Genomic DNA, 10,225 nt, shown 5'->3' with positions numbered 1-10,225 from the left:
CCGGTCGCATTGATTCATCGGCACCCAAAGCCAGGAAGATTCAAAGCCTAAAGTCTAACATGAGTCCCATATAGACGCCGTGCCCGCCATGCCTGTGGCGTGGATGTGTGTCTTTTTCTCTCCCTTGATGCCATCAAGATGTTGAGGCCTTGTGGGGATTCGAATGATGGGGCATGCTAGACAGGGAAAGCAAAAGGTTTGAAAGCACAAAAAGATGATGGCGATGAGCTAGACCAGTCTTTATTCCTGTCATTGTTAAACAGCAACATGGTGTATATATGTGTGTTCTGTTTTTCCATATTGGCAACTAGCATATTTTCTTTGGTCCTAAAGGATAAAGGGGTCATCAAAGTGATCGCATCCACAAGGAAAAAGAGATGTGCTGGTAGATTCTTGTTTTTTTACTTTGAGAAATTTTGGGTGGTATAACATCTTTAGAATTCTGGCCAAAACAAACCATTTGTTTAAGATGATAAGGTCTGAACAGTTGTTCAACAGCTGATATCCGATGGCGGATTAGCATCGAAATGATTCTAGAAACTCTTACAAAGATAAGGGTAAACATTATAGGTTTATAGTAGTATGGAAAGATGAATAATGAAAGTAGGCTTATAGCTTACCAAATGAATAATGAGCAGAGATGCTAGCTGGTAGGCAGTATGAATTTGCATTTTGGGCCTAGCCCCAGGCCAGAGGAACACCTTAGGTGTCTAGTATGAAAGATAGTTGCAGGCCTAGCCCATGTTATCAAGTGGCTCAATTACAAAAAATCTCTACAATTTCTAGTAGATGAGAAATGAAATATAATACGGGTCCCTTGTAATCACCACACAAGAAAAAGTAGAGTTCAACATCAGTAACTTTGGAAAACAAGTCAGCAACATTCAGTCAACTACTCGTCCTGCAACTGCAACATGGTAGAATTCTCCCACGGAAGTTGTATCAGAAGCTACACCAGACGCATGTACGATTGCCCCAAAGATCATCACTGACCAGAGCGAGGAAACGTGCTTGGAATCACCCAGGTTGACTCCAATCTGCGGTACCGGTTTCCAGTGTTCTCGAGCTGCGAATATGTTGAACAGTCGTTATGTTTTTGCCATAGTTGGACTGCAGCCCAAGGCTGTTCAGGCTGATAACTTGGGAAGTATACGTGGTTGCTTCTGCCTCCCCATCTCTCTGGGTTTATGCATGGCAATGCCTCGCATCGCACGTCCGCGCTGACAAAGATGGCCCAGTTATCCAACCTGTCCACCCTCACCCACCTTGCCTTCTTGGTCACGGCGCTCAACGACTCAAGCTTGAAGGCCTTGAACTGGATGACCTCCAAGAATGTCTTTCTTGATGCCTCAAGTTTGATCAAAAGAAGCGCGTCACCGCACGCAACAAGCCATGTTTTTTTATTTGTCCAATAAAGATCTTTGGTTCTATCTTCCTCAAGTATAACTTCAAACTTCTGAATTAAGAGACTGGGTAAGAATTGTACAATGCAGAAGGACCCGAAAGACCCTAGGGCATATGTTTTGCCCTTCAGGGCCACGACTTGTTCAATCTTAAGAAAATTAACTTTAGGATAGTGTTCGAACCAAGAGTCGCTCCCGATGCGCCACTGGAACAGATAGGCTCCACTGCCAACAAGGAGATGTGAGTCATCGGATGCATCAGGGGCAGTCAAGGTGGCATAGCTGATGCTGGTGAAGTGATCTGACTTGAGGCAAGGAGGAACAACCTTAGCGCCGCTGAAGGCATTAACAATGTAGAACCCATCATCATCGCAGAAGATGAGGTGGCCGTATGAGTAGCGAAGAAAGAACATGCCTCTGAGGTCACTCAAGGAAAGCAAACTGGGATAGGATGAGGTGCCAGCAGGATCAGCCAATCTCCACGTGCATCCTTGCAAGGTCGTCCAGCGGTTAAACTGGGGAGATAGTTTGCTGTCGGCACTCGGGTGTAGGAGGAGAGGCTGCAAAGAGGACGTGCATACCGAGAAGAGATCACGCCAAGGACGACAGGTGGCACCGAAGGCGAGGAGGTCGCGGGAGGAGCCGAGGAGAGCAACGACACATTGGAGCAAATCTTCCGGGAGCTCTACCCATCCTCGTGGCCCGGATGCGGCAAAGACAGAGGAAGCAGAGGCATAGCAGGTTCTCTTAGCGCTGATTCGCATGGCGGCGCTCTCCCTGTTGGACACAACAAATTCAGGACAAAAGGTTAGTCATGCCAAGCTAGATATAATTGTATGAAAAAGAAGAGGAGCTACCAAGATTCTAGGAAACATGACCTGAGCTAAACAAAGATACATATTACACTGAGTTGTTGCCTCAGAATAAGATCAACAACGACGCAGACACTGAATTTCAGTTCTATGGAGAAGCTATACGCGGTAGATACAGGTTGCTGAAGTTTCATATAAATCTTTGGGCCTACTGAACTGCATCTCACAATCTTTGGGCCTACTGAAGTTCCATACAGGTTGCTTTGATACTGACTGACAGCACCTAGTTGTCAAACTGAATCAGCCAAAAAAAATGCAATGTGGGAGATCTAAAGTAGGGATAGTTTCAATCTGGATTGTTTGCCATTGACAATAAGCAGAATCAATCTTTGCCATAATTATATCAACCAAATTCAGTTCCATATCGAGGTACAGTGTGATTAATCTTACAGATATATAGCTGGATCTGATGCAACATCTACAGGTGAACGGGAAGGGGATGGGACGCAGAAAGAACTTCGCACTCTGAAATCTGTATACTCTTTCCACGAACGAAATTAACCAGAAAAGGAAGACGAAGACGAGGTAGGGCTTGGGGGTATTACGTCGGCGACGAGGACGAGGACGAAGAAGCGGTCGCCGGCGACGAGGAAGGAGGATGCGCGTCCATCTCCCGCGGCTGCTCCTCCATGCGCGCCGCCGTTTCTTCCATCTCTCAGATTTTTTTTAGGCTGAGCAGAGGAACCTGTACAGCAGTACGGCGCAGATCTGGGTTTTTCTTTTCAATATTTTTTAACTCTTCCGGTTGTAATTTCGGCCCGGCCCAGTCCCAACTATTTTGAAACGATTGGGTAAATCCTATGTGGACGCTTAGCCCATTTAACGCAAAATTAACCCCTAAAAAAACGTGAAATTACACGCTTCTACCAGTCCCAGTTTAGGAACCTTCTACATTTCTCAAAAAAGAAAAGGAACCTTCTACAAGGTTTTCTGTCCGGGGAAGCCCTCTAAAAGGTTCTGATTTGTTTATTTTTGGTTGTTTTATTCATGGAATTTTTTATTTTCCTTCAGTGGTTCAAAAAATTAAGAAGTGTTCGCTTTTTAAGAAATACAATTTCTTTTTGTGTTTTGCAAAGTTTCTACAAGTTCAGTTTTTTTTCATGTTTTCAAACATAAGGTTCAAAAAGGGTCATTTTAAATAATATTTTGGAATTTTTTAAAAAGTTCCAACTTGTTTTCATAAAATATTTGCAATTTCAAAGCATTTTTGCTTTTTCAAAAACCATGTTCAAAATTTTAAAATTATTCACTTTTCCAATAAATGTTCAGAAATTTCAAACAACATTCACACAAAAATCACATATTCCAAAAAACTGATGAAAACAAAAAGAAACTTTAAAAAACACTGCTATAGCAGCCGGCTCGATACAATAGCTGAGCTAGCTAAAGTAGCCGAGCCACTACAATGCGTCCTGGGCTGGCCCAATCAAGGCGCTCCCCTATGTGGGAGACTGACTGTTTGCTGCTTAATGCGTCGTATAGGCACTCCCATGTTTCTTAGAGCAACTAATCAAGGGTTCCCCACGCGGGGCACTTCTTTGGGTTGTGAGAGCACGCTATCGCCAAGTAGTGCTTCAAGTCGTCGTCATGCGTCCCAATAAAACCGTTGCCATATGTCGCACGCAAGACGGAACCCGCACTAGAGTTAATTTTTCTTTTCTTTTTTAGTTTTGCTGGTTTTTTTCGCATTTCCTTTTTCTTTGGGTTCCATTCTCAGGTTTTTTGTAGACTTCATGTGTGGTCTCCGCGTGGGGGCACATATGCACTTTGTGCGGAAGCACGCGTTAGAAATAGGTGGCTCACGAGTCATTCACCACTGTAGATTCATAGACTATTGTAGATAAAGCACATAATCGCTGTGTTAAATTGTTATTTACGGAAATCTAGTGAAGGGAAGTCAGGGTGTTGTAGCTTCCCTGACTTCTCTTCCCAAGTCAGAGGATCCGAATCCAAGTTGGAAGCACAAATTTACTAAAAAAGTATCAGAACCTATTAACATGTGATGTAGTTTTGAAGATCTCAATGCGAAGATGGTGAAAACCGTTCATAATTTGGACGCACAGTTTGAGAGATATTTCGTTTGAAAAAATGAACACGAAGAAAAGGACAAATTTGAACCACCCAACCCTTCCGTGCATGAGATCATGGAACATACACACATGAACGAGTTTCATAAAAATGTTAATGGATTTGATAAAAGCATTGACATAACTAAAATTATTATCCAACACACAAGATAAAAATCAATGCTACATCAGAAGCCGATTAATTGCCGATATGTCATAGTCATTGACCGTTGTGCCACACAATCACAAGAGACAATATATATTAATATTCCTGTGCTCTATATATTTGGTGCCGAAGTCAAGAAACCATTGAGGTTACCAAAAATTGAACAAGCATACCAACCACATTGAGTTTCATTGCTCGGAAGGTTGGAGATAAGATAACAAAATGAACGATCTGTATACTAGAATATAATTCTATTGAGAAGCTACACTTGTTACAAGTCCCGCTGAAACTTCATAAGAATGATTTGTCTAGTGAAATACAGAGTCACCTCCCGCAGAAAGAAAGAAAAGCAGAGGTTTTGTCAGGCCCTGTGACGATCCCTGTGTCGCCCCCGCTAGGGCGGCTCGGGCGAAACCCTACCCCCACCACCGCCGGGCTCACAACCCCTCCCCTCCCCTCCCCTCCGCCGCCGTTGGAGGAGGCCGCCGGGCAAAGCCCCGGGCGGCTGACGGCGGCAGCGGAGGCTCCCTTCCCTCCCGCGTTCCTTTGGGCGAGGCGGGTCACCCAGGGCGCAGGGGCCCTCCTCCCCGATCTGAGCCCTCGTCGCGGCGACGCGGCCGATCTGACGCCGCCGACAGCGCCTTGGCGGCATGGTGATGGGAGGAGGCGGCGAAGCAGCGGGCTTCGTGGAAGATCTGGTGGTGCCGGCTACTGGTGGGTGTGCTTGGTCATGGCGGCGTAGGTCGCACTGGCCAGCGGCTTGGCCGGTCGGCGGCGGCGGAACATGGCCGGTGGCAGCGGCGATGTCCTGTCTGGATCCCGGGGCGGCGGCCCTGGACGGTGGCGGTTGGTGAAGTTAGGGCTTCCCGCGGCGGCATGGCGTGTTGTCCCTGTCCAAGGCGGATCTGTGATGGCGATCTGCTATGGATTGGTTCGGATCAGAGACGGCGACGAGTGTGCGAAATCCATCTCGGCGACACTCGCGGCTTGGCGAGGCGGGGCGGGAGCCCTCCTCCTAGGCTCCATTGGTGGCACACTCAGGCTGTGGCCGGTGTGCCAGGGCTCCTACGGTGGCACTTGTTGCGGTTGGTCGCCGTATCTCGACGGTTGGATCTGGGGCTTTGAAGGCGGTCGAGACGGTGCACATGTTGTCGGGTGGTTTTCTTGGGACGGATCCGACTTAAAACTTGGTCTTCGATCGTTGGCCGGAGACGATGATGACGATGCCCTTATCATCGTTTCCTTCATGAAGGTATCGTCAAGGTACAAATCCCAAACCCACCCAATACCTTCGACGAAAACCCTAGATCAGTTGATCGGATGACGACGACATTCATGTGTCGTTACCCCCTTGGGGGCGGCATTCTTGAAGATGCACTCGGGCTCGAGGGACTAGCGGATGGCTTCTTCAGTGGAACGGTGTTTCTTTCTACATATTCATGGCGGCGGCTCTTGGCGGCATGGAGCAGCGGAGGCTTGGCGTCAGATGTGTGATGATGGACACGCGCAGGAGGTCGACGCTGTCTGGCGTCGTGGTGGCGTTGGCGGCAGCTAGACTGGGCAAGGTCGATGCAGCAGAGTACAACTCGAAGATGGATTGGTGGCAGGTGGCTGCGGCGGCCTCATACCCGGCAGGCATCCTAGTTGAGGAGCACGCCGGACTGGTGGGTGCCCATACCCGGCAGGCGTCCTGGTTGGGACCTTAGGTCTTAGATGTTAGGTTTGGCTGCGAGGTCTGTTTGGTCTTAGGCCCAGACTATCAGCGCCCCTTCATCAACTGGATAGGAGTAGCGACAAATGTTGCTTAGATGGTTGCTTTGGTCTTACTGTTGTACGACTTTGTAAGGTCTTGTGTTAATAATTAATAAAATGGCCGTATGCATCGTCCAGATGCAGAGGGCGGGGGTATTCCTCCTTTTCTAAAAAATAAAAAAATACAAAGTCACCTATATGACGATTAAGTGAGCATAAATCTGGATAAACGATTCTAGTGAAGACAAATTTAGCTTAAATTTGATTTCTATTCTATCTATGCAGCTCCAAAAGAAAACACAAAAAACATGTTCCAACCCTAATTGGCGTTTAAGAATCATCTTGACACGGTTACCCATGAGAAAAAGGGGTTAGAGGCCAGCAGATTGAAGAATAAGAAGAAAACATATTTGGGTGGGTTGATAGTTTTTTAACCTTCTGATGTGTGTTCAATGACCAGATAACCTTCTTCCAACTCTCGTCCTCCCTTGCCCATCTTCTTTCCGGAACCACCCACGACCATCGGTCGAACCGTCTGCCTCTGCCACCCTGCTCCCCTCACTACTGTGCTAGTTCCACCCCCGGGCATCCCTCTAAATTGGCGAACCACCAGAATTTGTCTACAGGCCTGCACCACAAACCCTTAACGTTCGAACTCTCCTCTGTTGACTCACCACTAGCTACAACTCGTTACTGGCCGTGGCCTTGTCGACACCTTGCCCAATGCCGCAGAGACCCGGCCTCCCTGGTCCGCCATGCTTCCTTCTTCCTTCCAAGGAAATCAACTGAGCCAAGTTCAAAAATTGACAACTTCTTCCAGCTAAACTGGAGAAAATGGCCGTCATAAACGCATAACATACAACACTAACCCATTTGATCTAAAATATAACACTGGTTCATTTAAATTTGAGCTAGCAAATATAGCCCCAAAACTAACAAACCAAGGGTAACACGCACAAACCAAAAGCAAGTGCTTCTTTTATCAAAAATATCGGTGGGTATTCAGTATAAGCATTTTGGACAATGACTAGATTCTAGCACTCCCTAAGCGACGGCAAATGTCTTAGCAGGGCTCTAGAGCGAATATGATACTTATCCAAGGTGCGCAAAAGATAAATAGGGCCGGACGGGCCAGGCGAGCACGAGCCATCGGACGCAGTGGGTCGGCCTCGACCGTTGTATAGCGTCCAGAAGCGTGCAGGCCAGGAGCGGGCTCTTGGCAGGCCGGAAAGAATCGGCCTGGCCTGTCTTGGGCCGGAAAAACAAAAAATCGGCCTGGCCTGTCTTGGGCCGGAAAAACAAAAAATCGGCCTGGCCTGTCTTGGGCCGGAAAAAGAAAAAAATGCGCCGTTGCCGGGGATCGAACCCGGGTCACCCGCGTGACAGGCGGGAATACTTACCACTATACTACAACGACTTTGTTTCTTAATGTTGCTAAACTTACGTTACTTAGCCCAAGCAATATCAATTCCTGTGGATCTCCACATCACGATGGTTGCATGCTCCGGAGTTAGGGCCCGTTCTGACAATGATTAGATTGTAGTCCTTGAGCACGCGCCATGCCTTTTTTTTTCTTTTTCTTTTGGAACTGATCACATGCCATGCTCGCCATCGCAACATGTCTTAGCAGGGCTCTAGAGCGAACATGTTACTTTTCCAGGGTTCATGCGGTAAATAGAGCCGGATGGGCCAGGCGAGCTCCCAGCAGGCCTCGACCGTTGTGGAAGCGTTAAGAAGTAGCAGGGCCAGTAGAAGCGGGCTCTCAGCAGAGAGCTCCTGTTTGCCACCTGTGCGCGGCAAATTGTTGAGGCTTCGCTCAAGCCAGCCACGAATGGGCCGGCCCATTTGGATCTTTTGAACTTCAGGCGCGCAAAAGGTTCAGAAAAAGTGCTACGCGACCGGGACTCGATCTAGTGACCTCCTTCTCGTTATCTAGTATAACTAGCCAACAGAACTACTGACCTCAACTGACTGACTCACAGCGCGAAGCTTTAAGTACCAAACTTCCTTTGAAAAAAACTGAATACTACACATTGAACGTTTTGTAAATAGCGTTGAACATTTTATTAATATAAATAAATAATTTAAATTATACACAATGAACATTTTTTAATATATGATGAACGTTTAAAAAAACATAAATATATGTGTTGGACAATTTTCGAAAATGCATTTAACATTTGTAATCATTGACCATTTTGTGTAATATAACACTGAACAAAATATACTTACCACTATACTACAACGACTTGGATGCTAATGCTACTCAACTTGGCTTACTTAGATTAAGCAATCTCCATTCATGTGGATCTCTTTTCGTGCGTGCTCCACATCACTGATGATGGTTGCATGTTCCGGAGTAAATCGTCTCTCTTGGGCCCGATGACCTACATGTCGGCATGTCGCAGGAGGATGAGAATGCTCTAGATGAACCCGACACTGTTATACCGCCAGAAAACGAATCTTTGGATAACTTTTGTTGTTCCATATGATAATAAATACACTTGTTACTAATGAAGCCGGTATCTCTCGATGAACCCGACACTGTTATACCGCCACAAAATGAATCTTTGGATAACTTTTGTTGTTTTCAGATGATAATTCAGATACACTTGTTACTAACGAAGCCGGTGAGTATTTCGAACCTTTGAAAGGTGCGATGTCACGGATATTGATTCTACTACCACTCAACTTTAATCCACTCACTCCATATTCTATGTCGATATCTGTGCCCCTTTGTATATCTTTCAAAAAGAATCAGATGTACATCATTGCTCATGTGTTCTACATGCATGCTTGTTCTTTCTTTAGTTGGTAACACTATTTTTTTCACTAGGAAATGATTATATCTCTCATGAGTGTTTGCTTCTTGGGTTTGTTTGCCTAGTTAAATGAGAGGGCCACCCCCTAGGAAAACTATGGTAAATATTTCAGTATTTTTCAGCAGGATTATACCAGTGTATTGATTATTTGAGTGTGTTTTATAGCATTTTATATGAGGTTTTGAATTATCCACTTTTTTATAATTAATCAAAGAGTGTTTATGCAATAATTGTGATGCACACTACAACTCGTTATTATAGTTTACTAAACCAGGTTCCCCCTACCTTGCACGTTTGATGGTCAATCGTGCTTCTCCATCGCCTTTCTTGGTAGCATATATGAATGGTGCTCGGGTGTCCTTGGTCTCGATAGACCACTAGGATAGTTGCTTCTGTGGATGCCGACAAAAAAATCGAGGAGGGGCGCCATCTTTGGCAGGGAGAGAAGGTTTCGATGGGAAGAAAACACGTCCTTATGGATTGTGTCGTGGGTGTCGGATAACCGATATTCCCTCGCATGCGGTGCCTGTCCTTGGCATAGAGCGGATATCACCGTCATTGGCATCGTCCACTTTGCTATCATCGGCAACAACGACATATAGGACAAAGAGGAGAGGTCGGGTGACGAGTGTTGCATTGTTATGGAGGTCACAACCGTCATTCTCAAGCCAAAGGGAAATTCAGTAGAGGGGTCTTGGTTGACAAGGAGAAACAAGAATAAAAATATGGGCGAACAACTACAAGAATTCTAGGAGAACATCGAGTACCTCACGCCGACATCCTGTTTCTAGGAGTGGAGTCGCGGGTGTCTGGTGAGTGAGGTAAGGTCATTGGTGTCTGATGGTTCACTATTTGTATGCAGGAATCCTGGCCGGTCGGAGCATGTTGCATGGTGTCTTTTGTCTCCTTGCTGGGAGCACCTCACATTGACTCCGTGGCGTTTGTTCGCTCCACCGAGCAAACTGACCAACACGCACAACTCTCATCCTACACGCTTTTTTGGGAGCGGTAGGGTGAGAAGTGGGCCCACCACGTGGGAGAGGGCGGGGCAATTTAAACGTGAGGACGGGAGGTCTTGTTGTGGTATGCAGGCTCACATAATAATCTATAGGTAAAGCTTTTCTATAACGAACAAACCCACACG

General features: G+C 46.3%; 1 protein-coding gene and 1 non-coding gene across 2 annotated transcripts; both read right to left on the bottom strand.

The window, feature by feature from the left end:
* Positions 1 to 841: 841 nt before the first annotated feature.
* LOC119289893 (putative F-box protein At3g25750) lies at positions 842 to 2,955 on the bottom strand. The gene is made up of 2 exons (XM_037569071.1): positions 2,821 to 2,955; positions 842 to 2,180 (listed from the first exon to the last, which is right to left on the bottom strand). Exons 1-2 carry the CDS (start codon positions 2,925 to 2,927, stop codon positions 986 to 988), a joined length of 1,302 nt encoding a protein of 433 aa, XP_037424968.1. The 5' UTR covers positions 2,928 to 2,955; the 3' UTR covers positions 842 to 985.
* A 4,649-nt stretch (positions 2,956 to 7,604) lies between these two features.
* Positions 7,605 to 7,676, bottom strand: TRNAD-GUC. The gene has a single exon. It is a non-coding gene; the product is annotated as a tRNA-Asp (tRNA).
* Between the last annotated feature and the right edge of the window lie 2,549 nt (positions 7,677 to 10,225).

This window comes from Triticum dicoccoides, chromosome 4A (genome assembly GCF_002162155.2).
Source record: "Triticum dicoccoides isolate Atlit2015 ecotype Zavitan chromosome 4A, WEW_v2.0, whole genome shotgun sequence".
Classification (NCBI taxonomy): Eukaryota; Viridiplantae; Streptophyta; class Magnoliopsida; order Poales; family Poaceae; genus Triticum; species Triticum dicoccoides.
This window is presented reverse-complemented; position numbering and strand designations above follow the sequence as displayed.

Bases quoted from the DNA above. Each gene is read 5' to 3' on its own strand.
- LOC119289893 (XM_037569071.1), bottom strand. From the start codon at position 2,927: ATGGAAGAAACGGCGGCGCGCATGGAGGAGCAGCCGCGGGAGATGGAC. The intron at 2,181-2,820 runs GTAATACCCCCA...TGTGTCCAACAG, and splicing joins TCCTCGTCCTCGTCGCCGAC to GGAGAGCGCCGCCATGCGAA.